The sequence below is a fragment of the Sturnira hondurensis genome, unplaced genomic scaffold, assembly GCF_014824575.4.
Source record: "Sturnira hondurensis isolate 20B ecotype Veracruz unplaced genomic scaffold, ASM1482457v3 Scaffold0006693, whole genome shotgun sequence".
Taxonomy (NCBI): domain Eukaryota; kingdom Metazoa; phylum Chordata; class Mammalia; order Chiroptera; family Phyllostomidae; genus Sturnira; species Sturnira hondurensis.
The window spans coordinates 958,227-980,790 of NW_028079324.1; the positions used below are offsets into that span (position 1 = coordinate 958,227).

At 41.7% G+C, this 22,564-nt stretch overlaps 1 protein-coding gene across 1 annotated transcript in view; it reads right to left on the reverse strand.

Annotated features, from left to right (window-relative positions):
• The window catches only part of DMD (dystrophin), a 1,607,686-nt gene that overhangs the window by 920,632 nt on the left and 664,490 nt on the right, over positions 1–22,564 (reverse strand). The window contains exon 42 of the mRNA XM_037050278.1: positions 8,757–8,929. Within this exon, the coding sequence (XP_036906173.1) occupies positions 8,757–8,929 (173 nt within the window). The remainder of the gene's footprint in view (positions 1–8,756; positions 8,930–22,564) is intronic.

Consider the following 22,564-nt stretch of genomic DNA (forward strand, 5'->3'; position numbering starts at 1 on the left):
TGAGACCTCGATGTCAATCTTCCCTGAGTTAACAGGGTCCTGTGTGTGCTTATCATGTACCTTCCCAATGACATGTGGCACTGTGACAAGTAGAGGCCGATCATGCAGGTATGGCTGAATGTCTCATTTGGGGGGGAAAAAAAAACAATTCTGGAAAAGCTCTCTGATTATGCATCTGTCCCTCTAACTTCCACTTTGGAGGAAACAATTGTATAATGATGAGATGAGGGTTAGTGTATTATTCCTTCCCCGCCTGGATAGTGCGGGGTTATTTTCCTCACCTTGCCATGAGAGGAGAACATTTATTGACCGTCTGCGTAAAAATTTCACTGAAATTTCCTACTTTTCAAAATTTCCTACTTTGACAAGTAGGATAGCAAAGGCTTAGGAGAAAGTTACACGGGGAACCTGTAGAATCACACGCTTGATCCCTAGTGTCTGAGTGCAGAGCTGATTAAGGCCCTCTCTCCCAATCAGATTTCTTGGGTTTCTCTTCTTATTTTCCCTTCTTTCATTTCTCTCATGGTCTCATTTTCCTTCGTGTAGTACAAATGGCAGCAAGAGTCTGATGCTTTAATACTGCGGACTTGGCACTAAGGGAACCAAGCAAAGGAGAACCCTCTCTCTCTCCAGGGAAGCAGCTTCCGGCTCTCCCACCTGCAGCAGCACCCTGTTACCATGTGGCACTGCGTTCCCGTTCCCAGCATGATGGTGGTCAATTTGAGAACACTTTATTTTTAAGATTGTATTTATTTTTAGAGAGGGAGAAAGAGAGAGAGAGAGAAACATTAATGTGTGGTTGCCTCTCACATGGCCCCCACTGGGGACCTGGTCCATAACCAGGCATGTGTCCTGACTGGGAATCAAACCTGTAACCCTTTGGTTTGCAGCCCACGCTCAATCCACTGAGCTACGCCAGCTAAGGCGAGAACACTTTAGAACACTAAAGTGTTCACACACGTATCTTAGGCTCTGTACTGGTAAATTATAAAGCATTCAGGGCTCCATAGTGCAATGCCCAAAACAGAACAATGTAATATGTTTTCCTTAAAGCTACACCTCTTTTTTTTTCCATTCTGAGTTAGGTCCTTCCGTATTTTAAAAAAAGTATGTATTTAGTAGTTTTTGAATTTAAGTGGAAAGTTCATTCAAGTCCGGCATACACACAGAAAAGTGTAGAAATCACACATGTACAGTTCCATCAACTTTCCTAAAGGAAGCTTATCAATGCAACCAGCATCCAGACGAAACTAGAAGGTATTCCTTAGAACCCCAAACCTGTTCCTGTGCATGTTAATTACTACACCTCACAAAGGTACTGGTAACCATATCTGACTTTTAATCACCAATATGCCTGTTTCTGAGTCTTATATAAATGGATTCATACAATATGTATCATTTGGTGTCTGGCTTCCTTTATGCAAAGCTCTTTTCCTAGTTCTCATCCTATTAAATATCATGGGTAATACAACCCAATTTTTAAAATGCCCTCACACTGTTTCCCCTATATTTTTGAGATTTTTTTCCCTCCAGAAATGTAATATTATAAAAATCGCCCCTCTTTGTCTCGGGCCTTCTTTATGTCAGATCTGAAGCTCAGAATCACCTTGAATTTAACCCTTTATGAGCTATCCCAAAATATCTGACTTAATGCAATTCCAAGGAGGAATACCAATTGTTTAAAAAATCACTTGCTTGTTACACAATAATGCCATCTTATGGCTAGACAGCAATTTGTTGTCTAGAAACTTCTTGTACTTTTATTATCTCATTTGAACTGGGCTATCCTCTTAGACTTGGGAGAAATTTTCTGAGCTTGGGGCAGATCCATTCATGGTTTGAGGGATAGTAGCGATGGTATGAGGAACAGAGACAACAGAGCGCTTAACTCTTAGTAGGCCCGGAAGTATTGGTTACAAAATAGGAAAGGACTTAGTTTTTGTAATACTCGGGATATCTTATGTTAATTCTCTCTTTATTTCCATGTGCTTCCTGTATGTATGTTTTGTAAGCAATGAGTAACGCACCAAGAAATAGGTGAAAAGCGAATCTAGCAAGAAAATTCACGCCCCGTAGAGGTAAAATATTTATCTTACATATATCTACACCTAGCCATATAGGTGAGATTCATGGATTTAATGGTTGCTATGCTCATTATTTGTGTTTCCATGGAAAGAAGCCACTTTTAGTATTTTGTCACTTGTAGTTTTGCTGAGACACATGCTGAAATGCTGTACACTGAAAGGCAATGTATGGAAGCAGGTCTCTTAGGTAATGAGTGAGCAGTCACACACCGATCTGCTTTTACTCTACTCATACTATCCTCAGGGGTAATGCCTGTTTTACATTATAAAATTAAACATAGGTGAGTTTTTTATTATAGCATTCACAAATTTGTTGCTTAATGATGGTCTCAGAACCTATTCCTTAGGAATACCAAAAGTCTAATGTGCCCTGGTATAGCAGACCATTCTGTGTGGCATGGGCCCAGCCCCCAGTGGCAAACATTTACTGCAAAATAACTTCCTAAAATCCATGCTAAACCTTCCAAGGAGGGGTGTAACTGGTTCAACCACTTTTGCCCTTTTCATTTGCAAATATCCCTCTTCTGTGATGTGATTAGTGGCATTGCCTCCTTTGTTTTCTGTAAAAGGTAACCACCTAAAGCAACTTGTGCATAGTAAATCAGGACCATCAGGTAATGTGCTGAGAAACCCAATAAAGGCCAGTCAAAGCAAAGGCTGAGGCTTTTGCTCCCCTTGAGAGAAAAGCCATGTTGTCCCTTTTCCATCCCTGGACTCGTGTGAATGTCTCGTTTCATCCATAATGACGCGGACACTGCAGGCTGGTGTCCACATCATCTTGGCTGGTGTGGCTCAGGGGGTTGGAGCATCGTCTTATAAACCAAAAGGTTGCAGGTTCAATTCCCAGTCTGGGCACATGCATGGGTTGCAGGTTTGGTCCCTGTTCAGTGTGTAGATGAGAGGCAACCAACTGATGTTTCTCTCTCCCATTGATGTTTCTCTCCCTCTCTTTCTCCGTCCCTTCCCCTCTCTCTAAACTGAGCATGTCCTTGGATGAGGATAAAAAACAAACAAATAAATAAGTAATATTTTTTAAAAGTCTAATGTATTTTGTCATATTTGTAACTTACCTTGAGTAAATTATACAAAGTTATTAAAACTCAGTATTTTGGTAAAATACAAATATGCCGTGTAGTATGTGCTCGAGCAAGTCACTAACATCTTGGGGACTTAGTCTGTGAACTACTGAAGCAGGACAAAAATCACTGAGGAATTTTCTAAGTGTAAACAAAATCCTTTACTATTAATGATTAACTATCTATAATAGTCTGGATTACTGTTCAGTAAATACTCAGCTCTGTTCCCCTTCTACTGTAGAAAGGGGCTGATACAGGGTGCAGCCAAGGCGCGGGGCGGGGGGGGGGGGGGGGGAAAAAAAAAAGATTTGGAATGGTGTCCAGAACTCAAAGTGTATAGGAATACTGGAGAGATGCATTATTAAGATGCCCTCATCTTCCCCTGCCCCCCAGGTGTCAGTTGGGGGAAGGGACAAATGGAGCAGGGCCATTGAGAGCTGTTTTGCATAGCAACCATTGCATAGCAACAATTTCACAGCTAACCTCTGGAATGGTCATTTAACGTATCTATAACCTTTAACTGGTTTCATAGATATGTTCAATAGCTGTGGCCAAGTTTGGGGCCAGGGAGAAGGGAGTGGCTGCTACCCAGGCTGGAACTGAGGGCTGATGCTCTGAGACAGGGCCTGTGTGAGAGCTTGGAGTGGATTGGCTCTAGGACATGGGGCCACACCTGCCCAGGTGAAAAGGAAGAGCCACGTTGTTTTGAAGGAGGGCAGACGCAGCAGCCATTAGAGAGAGAGCCATGCGGCTTCAACAGAGTTAAGACCTCCTCTTGCCCAGGTGAAAGAGAACACCACGCAGCTTTGCCAGAATGGAGATCCCCGCGGCCAGATGAAGAAGAAAGACATGTGCTTTTGGTGGAGTGCGGATGCCTACAGCTTTGGTAGAAGAGGCCCACACGGCTTTGGGGTGCTCCCTTTGGCTGAGTGGCCTGGAGAGCAGGAGAGACTTTGACTGGAACTTGGTACAAAGAACTCTTGCCAGTGGAAGGTGCCGCATGACTTTGGATTAATTGGAGATCCTGCCTAGACAGGCGATACAGCCCACAGTGCCAGTGACCTGAAAAAACGGACGTGTGCTCTTTTCCTGATTTACAGTACCCGGAGTTGGAACAGTGGGAGAAGGGAGCGCTGTGTGTGTGTGTGTGGGTGTAGGTGTATACCCTTAAAGACTTTGATATTTTAATCAAGGCATTAGGCCTGAATAGCATTAAATAAACATTTCGTTTCCTTTTCACAAATCTCTGGCATTGAGAGATGTCTTTCCAATTGGTGGTGGACAGAAGAGCCCAGTAGATATTAGTATACCATCCTTGGGAGGGGCCTCTGTTTTCTGTAGCAGTTTTTGGCATCCCTTGGTGGGCCAAGTATTGCCCCCCCTCCACCCCTGTTCGGTAACAGGGCTACTTCTCCATTCAATGGATGGCAGGCTTGCTCTGGCCAATAGACTGTGGGTGGACTTGATATAAACATTGGCTGGAAGCACTCTTGGGAGGTTAGGCTTGGTTCATACCCTGCTGATGCATCACAAGCAGGGTATGCCAGTGACCCTGCATCCCAGTGACCTGCATCCCAGGCCCAGGATAACACCATGTAGCAGACTTTGAACCAACACACATCCTGGAGCTGCACTCAGCTAACCCACATCTTGAAAGAGCTGCCCAGCCAAGCCTGGCCTATGCCAGCCAAATCAGAGGCAATCTAAAGATCCGGGAGCATGAGAAAAAATGCTTACTGTTTTAAGTTGAGTTTTGGGGTGATTCGTACCACTATATCATGATAATAGCTGACTAATATACTATCATACATGGATCCTATATGAAGAAATACCAACACCTTACTGGCTTAAGTATATTTAAAAAATTGGTAGATTTTTATTGAGAACCCAACATGAAGGCTATCCGGGCCATTTATCCACTTAGAAATGTGCAGCTTCTAATCTCTATAAGGATTCAAGAATCTACTGCTCTGTGGGCCTTGGTGGGACCCAAGTCCATGACTACCATGGTAATGGAGCCCAAATTCTAGCTATTTCTCTTCCCTGACCCCTGGCAGTTAGAACCTAGCCAGGTATGTGACCTAAACTTGCCTGATAAGAGGAATCTGCAATTTATGGCCCACGGCAAAATCTGGCCCACCGCCAGTCTTTGTAAATAAAGCTTTATTAGAATATACCATGCCCATTCATTTATGCATGATCTCTGGTTTCCTTCACCCCGCAACAGCGGAGTAGTTGCAACAGGGAGTACATGGCTTGCAGAGACTAAAAGAGTTACTAACTGAACCTTTAGAGAAAAAAGTCCAATGCCCACCATATTAATGACTCTGTTGGAAACTTTCATTCTGAAGTTAGTTGCACAAGAAGTAATAATTGAGAGACTTTTTGGCAGTGGTGGTGGCGAACAATGTCCAGTGGCAATGGTGCCTCTGAGTGCACCCACATATCACGGTCACGACAGCCATTTATTATTGAGATCCAGTTTGTGGCTTCAGGCTGGGTGTGTTTCCGAAATCCCTGCCTGGTCTTCCTTGATGATTTCTGCCTATTTTGAAACTAGGCCTTCAGGCCTTGCCATTGATTCCATGAGCTACCTGACATCCTTCGGATAAGACCTAAGGTAACCAGTCACTTTCTATTAGTTGTTAATCAGAACCTTGAGTGGTTCACAGGCCTTGCTTCATTCCTGACTCTGAGTAAGATGTTCTGATCCCACTCCCCAGGGATATTTTTCTCACCATCTAACATAGCTCGAATCTAACAACCTGTACTTTACTGACTGTCCATTTTTTCTCTAGGACTGGAAGGTTCTTCAAACCAAGGACCAAACTTAATTCATTTTTCTGTGGTGCTCAGGAAAATGTGAGAGTATCGGAATAAATTAACAGGCATGAAGACGATCAGAGCCATAAGACCATCATTTTCATCATCCAAATTGCCAGCTTAATTGAGTGATTATCATACAGAAATAAGTATTCTACACACACTGTCATTTAGTCCTCCTAACATTCCTATGACTTAGAAAAGATTTTATCTTACTTTATAGATAAGGGAATTGTGGAGCACAAAAGTTAAGGAACCAGTCAGCAGAAAGCCTGGATTCCAAAACAACTTGGATTCTTCTGCCTATCTCAGAAACCATGACTTAACCAATTTGACCTGGAACGAATCAAAAGCCATTGGAAACTTAATGCTTGCTGACCAATTCCTGGAGAAGGCCCATTAGAGTAACCCTAAGATACTCTTCCAGCCTTTGGATGTGAAAAGAAAAAGTAAGCTAATGCATTCAAAACACTCTGTCTGCTGGTGGACATACTAGAGCCCTGCTATTTGGGGTGAGATTTCAGTTTATCCTCTCTGTGCAATGGGATTAGCACTTCTGCTTCTTTTAAAGTCTATGGTTGATGGTGAACTAAAAGGAGAGATCTATATGATCCTGCAAGAAGGGGCTACCTAGCTCATTGGTGGAAGATGATAAACAAAGTGGGCGAGAAGCAAAAAGCAAAGCAAAGCAAAGCAAGCAAAGCAAAGTGGGTGAGTGCGTCAAAAAGCAAAAAGCTTCACCGTTGCTTTAGTGCACAGTGCTAAGTGCCTATGGAAGGACAGTAACCAATGGTGACCCAGGGACCTCCCCCCACAAGGTCCTTAGGGGATGGTATTGGTGCCCTGGATGGTTGGGAAAAAAGTCTGAGAGAAGCCAACAGAGACACCCCAAAGGTGGGGTGAGCACCTAAAAAGAGGGTGATGCAACTGACCTCATTGGAGTAGCTTGCAGAGGTTCAAAATGACTCCAAGGGGGATACTGAGGGGAGGTGCACCCTGGTGGCATTCTCGGTTTGCTGTTAGCCGCACACATAGGGTTGCTGAATTGCTTTTCTATGATCAAAACTGGCTTTGGATGCCCTGGGATCAGCTATTTTCCAGCAAGTTGAAATAAAAGTATTGGACCATCCATGGAGAATACTCTCTGATTTCTGAGGGAAGGCGTATGTCTAGACACACTGAACAGACACTTTGAACTTGGTAGCATTCAGTGTATCACAAAATAGGACGCAGCTCTTGTCTTTAAGGAACCTGCACAGGAAGCAGGTAAGGAAACCAACTGATTGCTATGTGCTAAGTTCCAGAAGGAGGTCATTTCCGAACCAGTGAATCTGGCAACAAGTGCAAAGACATAAATGATATATTGATATTATATTACATTGAATATGAAACCAGTATCTAAGTTTCTAGACATTCTGGTGAACTGACAATTTTAGGATCAGGAGAAGGAAATAACATCTTAGTGAGACCTGAAAGACAAATAGGGCAGAGGTGCAGAAAACATCTGAAATCTTCAAATCGGTTTAATGTTATTAGAGCTGAACTTGCCGAGGGTGGAATGCAGGCAGGATATAATAAAGACTGGGACTGACCAGAGGACCCGGGGCCATATGGAAGACTCATATGCCCAATTAATGAGTCTGGACATTGTTCTAGGGGAGTGAGGTTACAGTACTGAAGTTCTTACACTTAAAAAAGCCACACGGGCCTTGGCTGGTGTAGCTCAGTGGATTGAGCACAGGCCTGCGAACCAGAGGGTCTCGGTTCGATTCCCAGTCAGGGCACATGCCTGGGTTGCAGGCCAGGTCTCGGAGGGGGCACACAAGAGGCAACCATACATTGATAATTCTTTCCCTTCCTTCCCCTCTAAAGATAAATAAAATCTTTTTAAAAAAATAAAATAAAATAAAATAAAAAAGCCACACGGGGCAAAAGATACTTGGGAACACAGCAGGGATGCTCACTGAGAATAACCAAGATTTCTAGCAGCAGCAGCAGCTTAGGAACCTAACGTAAATACGGAGCTAAAATGGAAATAAGGAGGCTTCAAAATTAATAGATGTGAGATATCAATGAGGTTCCTTAAAGCTATTAGACAATTATTTGATTTCCTCTTAGAATAATAAAGAAGAAATATCTTAGGACTCCAAATTTGAAACAAGTTGTTTTAAAGCCATTAGAACTTTGTTACTTTTAACCAAAAATTGGAAAAGAAAACAACACTGTAACTTCTTGTGATGTGAGACTCAAGAATAGATGTGAATTTAAAAATTTTGGTTAAAAGGTACTTTAATTAAGATAAATACTAAAAAATTATTTGAACTCAACCTAACAAATTCCTTATAACAACAAAGTGGGGAGACTTCAGGAAATAAAGTAGTGCCTTCAAAACAGAGTCAACAAATGAACATCAGCTTTTTGTTGATAGTTTGTATTTCAAACATGTTAATCCAACTACTATAAATATATAGGACACAGATTTGACGAAAGACCAAAGATATATCCTTTAAGTTATACAGTTATTTACACCAACTCAATGAAATACCCAAACTGGTTTTGGTATTATTACCTGAATTTTCATGGAAAATATAGCGCTCTGAAAAAATGCTAACTTCAGTATGGAATAATTTCTAGAATTCATGTCATTAGTATGCACTCATCATTGTGATTTGTTCCCATTCCACTCACGTTTTCCCAATGATAGTGATACCCCTCTCTGTAGACTTCCCTGGAAACAGGTATAATCACTTAGTAAAAGAAAAATGTCACCTACCCTTGGCGGTCCTTGTACATTGTGTCAACTCTTTCCCACTGGACATCCAGCCCTGAGAGAGCCTCCTGGAGCTTCGCCCTTTCTGCGGGTGTGGCGCTTTGCAATGCCGCTGTCTTCTTGTTGTGAATAATGTCAATCCGACCTGAGATTTGCTGCAGGTTGTCTTTTATATTCTGTAATAGTGAAGACGTAAGACAAACCAGAAATGAGTCCATTGTCCAGGGAAAGAGCAAAAGGGCAACTTATAAACCCCAGAGGTAACAGACCACCTTGCTGTTCTTAATCGTTGACTTCTTAAAGCCACCCATTCTGAAGCCCAGAGGTTGCAACCTGCTCAGATTCCACGGCTAAGGGACAGGCCTATTCTTGATACAGTGGATCCGTCCCTACACCTCAAAAGTCTTTCTCCATTTGGTTTCTGGGACCTGATCTCTTCTGGTCTTTTCTTCCACCTTCATGCCTACTGCCTCATGGCCTCCTTTGCCGAATCCTCCTCCTCTTAGCAGTCTTTTAACATTGGAGTGCTCTAACTTAGTTTGCCTCTTCTTCTCTGTCCATACACCCTCTATTTGTTCCCATGACTACAAATATCCTCTGAAGGACAATGACTCACAAACTTACATACCCAGCCCTGACCTCAACTCTGAACTCTGCACTCACAAGTTCAACTTGGATGTCTCAGGAGCCTCTTATCCTCAACATAACATGACCCTAACCAAATTCTTGACTGCACCCCCCCACCCCTTATCCTTCTCTTCCTATAGGTTTTCCTCACTTCAATAAATGACATATCAGTGCATAGTTATTCTTAGAATCATCCTCGAGCTTTGCTTTTTAAGTCCCACAATGCAAACTGTTGGCTAACCCTGTTGGCTCTACTTCCAGAACCCGTTCAGAAAAGCTGCGCTTCTCCTTACGTCCCTTGCTATAGCTCGGATAGCAGCTATCATTACATTCACCTGGATGGCTGCAACAGCTGCCTAAATGAGCCTCCTGATCCTGGTCTTGCCCATTTCCCAGTCAGTTCCCCAGCCAGACATGGAAGAGATTCTCTGTAAAACATGGCTCAGTCACATCATTTCTCTGCTGTAGACCCTCCAATGGCTCCTCATCAAACCCACAATCTTTACCAAGACCTAAAGAGCTCCCTACAGCTTGCCTGTATGCTGCCTACAATTCTAATCTTATCTTTTCTTAGTCTCTTCCAGGTTCATACTATTTCAGCCTCATTAGCCTCTTCGCACCCCTGGAGTCTGCCAAGCGTGGCTTCGAGGTATCTGCACTTGCTGTTCCCTCTGTCAAAAAGATTCTTTCCCTCCAAGACATTTATTGATGTGGCTGGTTCCCTCGCTTCTTTCTCGCCTTAAAGGAGCCTTCTCTACCGCTCTATTTTAAACAGCAGTCCCAATCACTCTGTACTGCCTGTCTTCTTTAATTTTTGTCATGGCACTTACGACGAACATTAAGTTATATATCTACTGTCCTCTCTACACCACTCGACTAGACCTCATGAGTGCAGGGATGTCGTGTGTCTGTCTTCCTTTCTATTGAGTTTCCAGGGCTCTAACCTGGGCTCCAACATGGCGGGTACCAGCGCCTTTTTGTCGGCTAAATGAAGGAACCCAAATGTATACCATAAATTAACTGCATACTTTTAATCTAGTTTATATTTAAGGGAAAAATTCACAAGCCACAAATTCATGACGTAATAAACTTTTTTAAAGTATTGATCCCCCCCCAAAAAAAATTGCTGACATTTTTATTTTGCTTGTCTTGCTAGTATGAATTTATTTTGCTCATCTGAGGTTTTACAGACGAGCCAATTGAGCAGACGTTTACTGAGCTCTTCCATGCAAAAGGATCAATATAGTGAAAGGGAAAGTAGGTGAAGCACAGTTTCATTCGTTTGTTTTGAGAACTTTTAAATTGATCTTATTCTGGTAGCAAGGGAAGGTGTGGTTTGCAGAACTGAAGGAAAAACAATGAAAGTGCAGAACCGCCAGCTAGCTTATAAGAATGAATATGATGAGTGAGCACTCTAAGTGGTACCGAATCTGTCTGGAGGTTCAGCAAAGGAATAAATCATAGACCGCGTTTGGTCACAAGCTCAGGAGAGAGTTCCTGAAGGAGGTGCCATGTGGGGCTGACATGGCTGAGTAGTCAAAGCACGTAGGACATTATAATAGGTAAGTCACACACATGAGCACGCATATTTGGCTGCCTTTTTTAGAAATGTAGAGAATTAGGGAAAGGTGGGCTAAGAAACAGAGGCTGCAGATGTTTAACGATGTGCTTTGACAATTGGGAGTGTAATTCAGGAGCCAGTGGGAGATTCTGACTCAGTAAAAACTTATAGAAAAGTTCATATGGATAAAGTGCAGGAAAATATTATACATAGCTCCTATAAACCTATTGTCCAGTGTCGACCCTGATGGGGCTGCGGACACCCTTCTTTCACTATGCTCCCACACACGCGCCTCCTCAACCGGGCTGTTTTCCAATGAGCTGATATAATATTTTATTCATACATACCTCAGCATGTGTTTCCAATACAGACCGACTCTTTTCAAAGCAAGTACACAAAATACCTTCATCACACCTACCAACTTCACAAAACTTCACTAACATAATCAAATATCAAGTTGCTATACATTACTACCTTGAATCAAGAAAGGAGTTCAAAAGGAAGAAGACTCTGAAGAACACACTGACTGTGTGTCAGGTAAAGAAGAGGAAAGACCTGAGTAACTTGCAGGTGCCTGGCCTGGATACCCAGATGAGCAGTGGTGTCACTGAGGAAAGGGATTTCAGATGGATGAACAGGCTCCGGGTGTGCACGCGTGCTTGCGTGTGTAAGTGACGAGTTCAGTTTGGGACATAATGACACTGAGAAACCTCTGGGGTCTCAGACGCTACATATCCAATAGGCAACTGACATCAGATTTGGCGAAGAATGAAACTGAGGCTACCGTTGGGCCACACACATCTGCACATTTCTGCATGGCCTGGGCTTTCTGAGCAAAGGGTGTTGAAAACTGCGCTAAAGGCTAACTGAATAGCAAACATATCTTCAAGGTCAGACTAGTGCATTGCTCCAGAAAGGCTTAAAAACTTATCTTTCTGGAGCACTTTGCTTACATTCTAAATTACACTCCAAGAATAACAGAACTCTACCTTCCACTCTCCGTGGACATGATTTGTTTACATTCCAGAGCAAATGTTGGTTCATCCTCCTTCCCTCCCTCCCTCCCTTCCTCCCTCCCTCCCTCCCTCCTGTTCTCCCTCTCTCTCTCTCTCACACACACACACACACACACACACACAGGCTTCCTTATATAAGCTCTGATGTTCATCATTTGGGATTTTCTCTCCTATACCACCACCCTGCACAGTAAACATCTGGTTCTCATTGCATTTTCCTATGGGGATCTGGGGCTTGGGAATGGGCACAAAGATGCTACTGAACAATTAATAACATGTTCTCTAATTCAGACCTCTCCTGTTCCCTGCCAGGATAAATAAATATAGATATAAAGACTCGCCAAACGCCAACAAAAGGGATCTTTTTTTGCCAACTTTCAGGCACAGTTGGGGAGGGTTTTCACCATGTATGAGATGGAGACAAGGCTGCACAGGAAGTGGCTATTGCTGAGCCTGCAGCTTTCTAGAAGGCAGGCTCTGAAGTAGACTCCGCAGGTCAGACTAGGCAACAGTAGACAGATTAAGGGGAGATTTGGGGGCATGTTCCTGCCTCCTCCTAAGACTTCTGACTGTGGTGCATGGAGACTGGCTTTGGTGGAGAGCTGAGCTATAGAAACAGGGGAGAACATAGATGTCAGTTGTAAGGAGTAAAAGGCAATGCCTACACTGGGAACTTGAACAGGAAAAAAGCAGCTGTGTTCCCATGTCTTTCCAATTAGCTACAAAAAGGGGTATGATGCAATGGTGAAGCAGTATGCGAATGAATTTCAGAGAGAGAGAAGCTGTTTATAAAATCCCAAGGTGTTCTCTTCCAGTCCATGCACACCTTGTGATTGGAAGGCTTTATGATTTTTGTTCAGTAATGAAATTGAACTCCATTGTAGGAGTAGTGATCTGACAGGGCAAGCATTACCATAGGAGAGACTGGAGGGCATGCCAACACAGAAACGTCCTGTGAGAGTACCGATCTGGGGGAAGGCAGGTTAACACTGCCTTCTACCCGTGCTACATACAGAACTGTGAGTCACTGGGATTCAGATGTTGCTAATTGCACAAGAGAAGGTCAAATTGCTCTTTAGAGTGAAAAGAGTAAGACAAAAGGCTGCCTGAGAATAAACCTCTGTCAAAAGCAGAGGCGGAGAAAATAGATAAGCATGCACAAAAAGTAATTCTCATGAGACCAAGAGAGAGAACCCTAAGGGTAAAGGGATTCAAAACCAAGGGAAGATGAAAGAACAGGAAGGAGGGAGGGACTGGTCGCTAGAAAAGGAGGGAAAAATCAACTTTGGGAATTTAGGAGGTCGGCAGCGATCTTATGAAGAGCAGTTTCAGCATTTGGAAAGCGTGAAAATATAAGTGGAAGCTAATCAACAACATAAGCAAGCAAAATAGAACCAGAGACGAAATCAAGAACAAAATGACAGTAACCAGCGCAGAGGTGGGAGGGGATAACGGGGGAAAGAAGGGGAAGGGCCATCAAGGAACACGTATAAAGGACTCATGGACAAAGCCAAAGGGGGGGAGGACTGAGGGTGGGAGGAGGGGGTGGGTGAGACGGCTGGAGTGGTGGGGGGTAAACAAAGACAATTGTACTTGAACAACAATAAAAAAATGAAACAAAAAGAAAGCATAAATCTGGAGAGAGCAGACTGTCTTCCATTGCGACCTTCTTTCACTACAAAATTGAAAATAGCGACATTGTGGTTCCTTTTGGTTGACATAAGTAAGACACATCTTTATTGAAGAAAGGTTTACTACTAATAGAAACAAAACTGGTAATACAACAGAAACTTTTTAAAAAGAAAGATAAAATGGGGAATTTACAGAACAATGCAAATGAACAAACCAAACAGAAACAGACCTATAGATACAGAGAACAGACAGATGGCTGTCAGACGGGAGGGCGCTGGGGGAGTGAGCAAAAAGGGTGAAGGGGTCCCCAAGTACAGATTGCTCATTACAGAACAGTCACGGGGATGGAAAGCACAGCATAGGGAAGACAGTGATATTGTAATAACTATGTCTGGTGCCCAGTGGGTACTGGAAATATCTGAGGGACCACTTGGTAGGGTATATGATTGTCTAACCACCATGCTGCATACCTGGAACTAATACAAAATAATGCTGAATATGAACTGTAATTGAAAACATAATTTCAAAGAAGATAGAATGGACCTGGCATATGCTAGCCAAGCACAACTTCCATATATATTTTTTATTCATCTGGAAAAATTTCATGACCATCTTCTGACTGGCTCTGAGCCTGGAGGCCTGGATGGAATATTTCGGGCTATTATACGAACGTGGTTTGATCATGACCAACATGGCTTCTCCACAAAGTGCCTGTTAGCTCAGCTGACCCGGGCAGCCTCGCTGCACCAGCAGTTGCCCTGGGGCAACTCCTGATGCTGGTGTGAGATGTGGATTCCATCTCTGTGCGGCTGCCGGCCCAAGGGCAAAGACCCAGACGTCGGACAAATGCTCCACGTGATGCCGAGCAGCCGGCTTACGGATGGATGGGCTAATGACTTAAATTCACATGCCAACGACCAGCCACATTTGGCTGTATTTCGTGAGCCCAAACACTGCAAATGAATGGCTGTAACATCACATGGGAGTAAAATTCAAGAGGAGGAAAGGAGGACCTTCCCCACAAGAATAAAAGTCATGTATTTAGGGCTTTGGTGTGAAGTGGTGTGGCATGGTGCGCGCACACACACACACACACACACACACACACACATTCTTCCTCTGAGGATGTGAGCTTGCAAAGCTTCCTGATTTTTTTTAAAGATTTTATTTATTTATCTTTAGAGGGGAAGGGAAGGAGAGAAGAAGAGAAATATCAATGTATGGTTGCCTCTTGTGGGTTCCTTGCTGGGAACTGGCCTGCAACCCAGGCATGTGCCCTGACTGTGAATTGAACTGGCGATCGGCTGGTTTGCAGGCCCACACTCAATCCACTGAGCTACACCAGCCAGGGCAAGCTTCCTGATTTTAACCTGAAATCTCTACAAGGATCTCAGTTTTCCGGAAAGTGGTACAAGAACTAAGAATAAAGTAATGGTCCTGGCTGGTGTGGCTCAATGGTTTGAGTGCGGGACTGGGAACCAAAGGGCCGCGGGTTCAATTCCCAGATTCCCAGTCGAGGCACGTGCCTGGGTTGCAGGCCAGGTCCCCAGCAGGGAATGTACAAAAGGCAACCACACATTGATGCTTCTCTCCCTCTCTTTCTCCCTCCCTTCCCCCCTCTCTGAAAATAAATAAACAAATCTTCAAAAAAAAAAGAATGGAGTCATGAACCATTTTAGTAATGCTGAGCAGCATGTTGTAAAGGCAAGAAAACTTTCTATTTTAGGTGAAAAAAGCAAAAAACACAAATTGGGTCAGGGGATAGCATACTCCCGGGATATCTAGATAATACCTCCTCGGTGCCTTCTCAGAGAAGGCTGTCAAAACTGGCTGGGGTCCAGGAAACCTTTTTTAAAGTCCCTACACATACTCCTTTCCCTGCGGCACTGCACACAGAAAAATGGGCTATGCACCAAAGACAATTCTGTAGCAGCTTCCATAGTTTAAAGTCAGACATGAGATCTTTTATAGCTTTTTCCTATTTTAGTGTGTCTAGAAATAAGTGATCTTTACAGTTTCTGACCCTCTAAAAATGAAACCATAGTCCCTGTAGTTGCCATAGTGATTAAAAAAACCCCTAGGATCACTATAGAATATACTATTTCCATCTCTGTCCCTGAAGAGTTCCTTATCTTACCTGATAATCCGATGGGAAAATGACAAAGTGCCAACTTTTAGTCCACGGCATTCCTAATTTTGACGTGCCCAATGAATTGACTTCCCCAACACCCCTTCCATTCTATAAGCTGTCTACTTGTTACCCACACATCCTGCAAGAGGAAATTTTAATTTCTGAAAGGCATTTGTACAGGGGTTTATAGAATCTGAGTCCTTCACATTACCAAATAGCATCCTTGCAACTCCGATCCACAAAATCAAATACATTAAATGAGGCCCTTCTTTACACACTGTTAGCAGAGAAAAATTAGATAGTGAAGTCACTCTCCCAACTGAAAGAGGAAGGCCGGATACGTAAAATAAAGACAAACAGAAGACCATGAACTATGATGTTTTAATTCACAGTTCTAGTTGAAAAGCTTGCTGTTCAAATAAGAACTCGTGGATAACACAGGCAAAAATGTGGGCCTCAGCTTTGAGATAAATACGATTTGCAAACATGGGTCTCCCTGTAAGAAGAGAATGTTTTTAAAGGGATTCATGAAACGAATAATATGAAACTAAAAGTAGTTCGTTTACTCAAATCTTGTGTAGTAAGTGCCTTCGATGGGCTAAAAAGAGAAACTGGATACTACAGACAATTAATTTATCTAGGAAACCAAACAAGGGGCCAATTTGCCAACTCATCGTGTTGACATAAGGGTCTCGAGTAACTCTCAATTTAACTATGCTATGTTCTCTATCATAACAGATGGGTTTCTGAGGTTTAGGTTTTTTTCCCATTTAATGTAAAGTGACAACCACTCCCTGGATGTCAGAATGTTTCATTCCAGAGCACGCCTTTGCCCACCTGAGTGGTAAACCCACTTGTACGAATGTCAAATTAAATACGGTAGAAATTGCACAGCACTGGCATGTACAAAGCGGGGATAGTGATGTCTCAGATGAATGGAACTTCCTGTTAATTACTTCTAAAAGAAACTTAAAGGAGAACTTCTTGAATTTCAATGGCATTTCTTACCTTCAGCTACGTGCTTTGTTACAAAAAGCCCCGGCGTTATTTCTTTTGTACCTTCTCTGTAGTCATGAAAATAAATGGGGATCTCACAACAAGAAAACATAAAATTCGATTCAGCGGTTGCTAGCAATTCACACAATTTTTTAAAAAATCAGGATGTCTATCATTTACAGGCATCCTTAGTTCTGTTTCATACCAAAGAAGCAAGCTCAATGCACTTTCGTGAGTTTAAAACTCTTACCATGGCCCTGACTGGTGTAGCTCAGTGGATTGAGCATGGGCCTGTGAACCACACAATCGCAGTTCGGTTCCCAGTCAGGGCACATGCCTGGGTTGCAGGCCAGTGTCCAGTCCCCAGCAGGGGACGCACGAGAGGCAACCATACACTGATATTTCTCTCTCTCTCTCTCTCTCTTCTTCCCTTCCCCTCTAAGATAAATAAATAAAATCTTTAAAAAAAAAGTTTCTTTAAAAAAAAAAAAACCTCTTACCATGGTAGGATTTTAAATAATATGTTGACTGTAGGATATGAATCAGATCATTAATCTGAACTTGAATCTTCTACCTTAAAGTTTGCAATAAAATACTTAAGAATTATTTACAAAATATTGACTTCACATTTTGCCAATGCTCCCTTCGCAAAAAATGTCTCAGTGTGGAAAAAAGAATTATCTTAAAATTCAGACAATATAATTTCAAAGACATAAAAACAGAAGCTAAAATCTAAGATGATGTCAAATTGATTGCTTAGCGTATTTCCCCCTAAAAGTGACTTCCATATTTCACTGAGACTCTGGTTTGAAGTAGATTGAACTTCATTAAAAAACAACATCAACAACAACAACAAAAAACTATAACATTGCTTTCTAGTGATTCCTCGGTTTTCATTCCTCAAAATGACTTATGTGAGCAGATGGCTCTCAACACCTGTAAATCACTTCCTTTTTTTTTTTTTACCATATTTACTTCCCGAAGGAAATTTCTACCTATGGCTTCATTAACAGCTTCTTCACCGAATCTTCTCCCTGCTCTGCAGCCTTCAGTGCTGTTTAGCATAGCCGTGCCTCCCTAATCTTACCTAGTTCTACTGTGTCTCAGGTTTCTCCTTCTCTGTCTTCACGACCTCAACAAGCACCTGTTGAGAACCTACCATGCACCGAACACCTTCCATGAACTGGGAATATAATAATGAGCCAGAAAGACAAAGTCATCCTAGTTTTCTTAGCCCACAAAGACTTTGCTGAGGCCTTAAGCAGACTTAGTCATGAAATGTCTCCATCTCTACAGCTGCTGGCTGCCCCCTCTTCTGGGCACTATCGGCAAGGAATCTATAATAGTATCTTGACATCTTGCTTATTCTGTTTGCCGCCTCCATCAATAAGATCCATTTGGGACAAGGTGATATTTAGGTCACGGAGCAGCTAGGGTTGCCTACAGAGGCGGGGTTAGAGGAAAGAGGACTGGGAAAGGGACATCGGAAAAGACCCATAGTTTGTGACCAAGTGTAGAAGAAGAACCTAGAGATTACGCCTGGTGATTCCTAAATTTATATCTCTAATTGAGATTCTTTCCTGACCTCTGACATATATTAACTGTCTTTGATGTCTACTTGAATGTCCCATAAGCACCTTAAACTTAATACGTCAAAAATAAACTGACGCAAACCTTATAACCCTAACCTGGTCTTTCTGCAGTTTTCCACATTGTATAGTTAATGGCAGCTCTATCCTTCTAGCCAGTCACGTTAAAATCTTTAGTGTTATCCTTGAATCCTCTCTCTGCCAACACACATGCAATTGGTCACAAAATCCTATGGGCTCTACCTTTAGAATTAGTCAAAATTTTTAAAAAATTATTTTTATTTTTTACAGATTCTTTCTTTCTTTCTTTATTTTTCAGAGAGAAGGGAACGGAGGGAGAAAGAGAGGGAGAGAAACATTAATGTGTGATTGCCTCTCTCGCACGCCCCCTACTGGGGACCTGGCCTGCAACCCAGGCATGAGACCTAGCTGGGATTGAAACCAGTGACTCTTTGGTTTGCAAGCCAGTGCTCAGTCCACTAAGCCACACCAGCCAGGGCTAGAATTACTCAGAATTTGGCCTCACTGCTTCTCTGATTCAAACCACCATCTTCAGCTTGGGTAATTGGAAATACAAGTTTAGCAATAGTGCTTTCTTCATAGGGGTATTGTGATTACCAGGAGTTACCACCAGTAACAAATTTAGAACATGTCCTGGCACGTGATAAATAAGTCGTAGCTATTAGTATTGTCCAAATTCCAATTATATTCAAAGCACAAATACTCAAGGACTTTCTGCTTTATGAAATTACCCTCCATTTCTGCTTTCTGCATTGCCTTCTCCTCTTTGTGAATTCAGTTACGCTCATGTCTTACGCTATGTATTTTGGCTCTATTATGTCTTCCCGACCTGCACTACTTTTGAACTTGTTTGTATAACTATGAAATGTGTTCTCGATTAATATTACAAATTACCAAAGTGCAAGGATCACGTCTTGTATTTCTTTTAGAGTGTTGAGCACGGCATTAATAAGTATTTGTTGATTTGAAGTGGAAAATTAAGTTGAATCTCTGAACCTTAACTTGCTTATGCAAATCTGATGTGCACGGAATCACTGAACCTTATTAATACATTTTTCTTGATCCATTGAGATAATCCTTCAGGCCCCCATGGGTGTTGGGAGCCATTCAGCTACTTCCCCGTTTATTCCATTTTACTGGTCATTTAACTGTTAGAGTAAAGAGAGGAATGACAGTCCCCTGCATTTCCCGCCTAAGTTTCTCCATGATTTCCTCCTCTGTGATTTCCTCTCAGTACCTCCGATACCTATCAATAGACAAAGTCCTTCATTCAGAGGTACCATATTTTGCCGCGTATAATGTGTCCCCATGTTTCTGTGTGCATTATACACAGGATTCTTATGCTCATTCTTACACCCGTGGTATATAATCATTATACCCATGTACAATGTGCATCCTTATGTTTCCCTCAAAAAAATCTGGGCAAAAGAAGTGTGCATTACACACAGCAAAATACGGTCTGTCTGTGCACCTTTCCCAAATGGCACAGAACATCAACAAGAACAACAACAAAAAAACAATGCAAAGCTGCACTCCACTGCTCGGAGTGTTTCTCCCAAACAGTTCTGGTCCATCAGCGCCGACTAAGCTGAAAATGATTTCACAAGGCAGTTGGTGAGAGTTACATTTTGAGTTGAGTTGTGCACAATGTCTAAATCATTGTACAGAAAATCTTGATAGAAAAATTGGCTCCTGCACACAGGAACAGAGTCGTGTCAAAGCAAATGCTTTTCTGTTCATTAAAAATTAGACATACGACGTTCAATGCTTCCAAGTTTTTTAGAACTAGGACATACTTGTAAGTCTTACGCAACTGAGCAGAGGATGGGCAAGTAAGTTTTATGGGGAAAATACAGGGAAACCTAAAAATCTGATTACTGCTAAGGAATGAAATTAAAAATGTGGGCAGAAGAGTTTCTTTTCCCCCTTAGTTTCACTGGAAAGTCCTTTTTCTATTAAAATATGCAATCATGAGCCCCGTATTATTTTGATAAAGACTGAAAATCTATGATGAGTGATCAAGCAAGTTCATAAATAACTACTCTACAAGACAGAATGCAATTCAATCTGTGCAAATTAATACAGATGACAGTACACAGTCTTGGAAAAATGGGGAATATATTTGGTCATATTTTCCCATTTTAGAAATGATTACTGCTGCTGATGTTGGGAGTGCATATTTGTCATCATGTGTTTTACCTGAGGGATAGAAAAGCAAAACAACTGCTTCATATAATTGTTCTAAACCTAAATGCATGAATTTGAGAAAAACAAAACAAAAACCATGATATAGGTGTCAAACTCATTTTCACTGGGGGCCACATCAGCCTCGCAGTTGCTTTCAAAGGGCCCAATGTAACTTTAGGACTGTATACATGGAACTACTCCTTAACTAGGGGCCAGGAGCTCAGTGCTGCCGCTGGGTAGAAACAAGGTGCCTGGTTGGATAAAACGAGGTGGAGGGCCGGATTCGGCCCACGGGCCTTGTGTTTGCAACCTGTGATACAGGAGTAAGACTCTAACACTCCACCTGATTTCCCTACTTTTTTGGAAGTCCCATGGGTTTCCTTCATGATGAGAGCATTCTTTAATCTTTTGCTAAGGGCCGTGGCTGGTGTGGCTTGGTGGCATGAGTGCTGGCCTGAGAACCAAAGGGCTGCCGGTTCAATTCCCAGTTAGGGCACATGTCTGGGTTGAGAGCCAGGTCCCCAGTAAGGGGTGTGTGACAGAGGCAACCACACATTGATGTTTCTCTCCCTCTCTTTCCTCCTCCCTTCCTCTCTCTAAAAATAAATAAATAAAATAAAATAAATATGTTTTGCCTAAGGTTTGGCAAATTAAATTTGGGAATCGGAAGTAGTTGGGGTCAATTAATTATATGTGATTTACAATACAAAGTTCTAGATTTTTTTCCTCAAATATTTAATGATATTCATTAGGACTCAAAAATAAGAGGACTTGAATAAAAGTCACTGTATTATATTGAACTATATGCAACTGCCAATATTTGAATATTTTGACCTACACAATATAAATCCATTATGTTCAAATGAATGTTACTATAGTATTAACATGTCCATTAATTAACCAATTTAAGCAGGAAAATGAATGCGGACTGGCTTTTCTAAATGTCAAAAGAAACACAGCAAAACAAATAACAAAAACAAATCTCAAACTATGAGAAGAAAAAGAAAAAAAACATTACCGATTAAACAATTCTTCACTTAGAGCTTCAGTGCTTTTACATATTTTAAGACACAGTTCTGAACTTGGAACACAGAATTTTAAATACTGAAACAAAACTAGAAAACACGTAATTCAACATATCTCATTTAAAACCAAACTCCGAACAACAGTGACAAAACCAATCAGATAAACTGGGAAACAGCATCCTATTCCTGGTAATAAGCCACAGTGCATGGAACCTTGAAACAATTCAGAGTTTGCATTCCTGCACCTGAAAAAAATATTCGAAACTGATTTCTTTATTTAGGGCTTAAAATCAATAGAAGAACAGAAAATTTTACCCCGAGTAAGTAATATGGAGCTTTGGAAATACAGTAAAAGAAGCTAATTGAAAATATATAAGATTCTCCAACAGATGTTTTTGTGAAAAGCAAACTTTTTTTTAATGGGTGTGCATTTTCTTTTTTTACTTTAAACTTTTCTTTTTACCTTTAGGCTATTTGCTAAATCTGGAAATAGCTTTATGTATATTTTATGCTATTGTTAACATTTTAGTTAAAGTTTTGTACATATCCATATGCAATTTTATGAGGTTTACCACATTCTTAAAGGCAATTTGTTTTTAGGATTATTTGCATGGACATTTAATGAATTATAATTTTTGAGATGTTGAATATTTGATGCAGGAATGTGAGTTTTAAAAAAATCTTAAAATTTATACAATCCCATGTAATCTCAGTCTCTCTTCACAGTACTACACTGAGTAGGCGGGCACAAGTATTTTATCACTGATCTAATTTCAAAGTCATAAAAAGCTGGAACTTGGGCATATTATGTGACTTGACAAAGGGCACAAACACTAAAAGTCAGATTCAGCATCTAAATCAAAGTCTTTCAGGTTCAAATCCTGTGCTTTGCCCACCTCTCGAGCCTACTACTTGTCATAACCACAAAATGCAAGCTCAGTCACTGGGAAAGATGTCACTAACATTTTCATTATATGTGGGTTTCCTGCCATACACTTTCATAGATGGCTGGTTGAAAATTCAGTA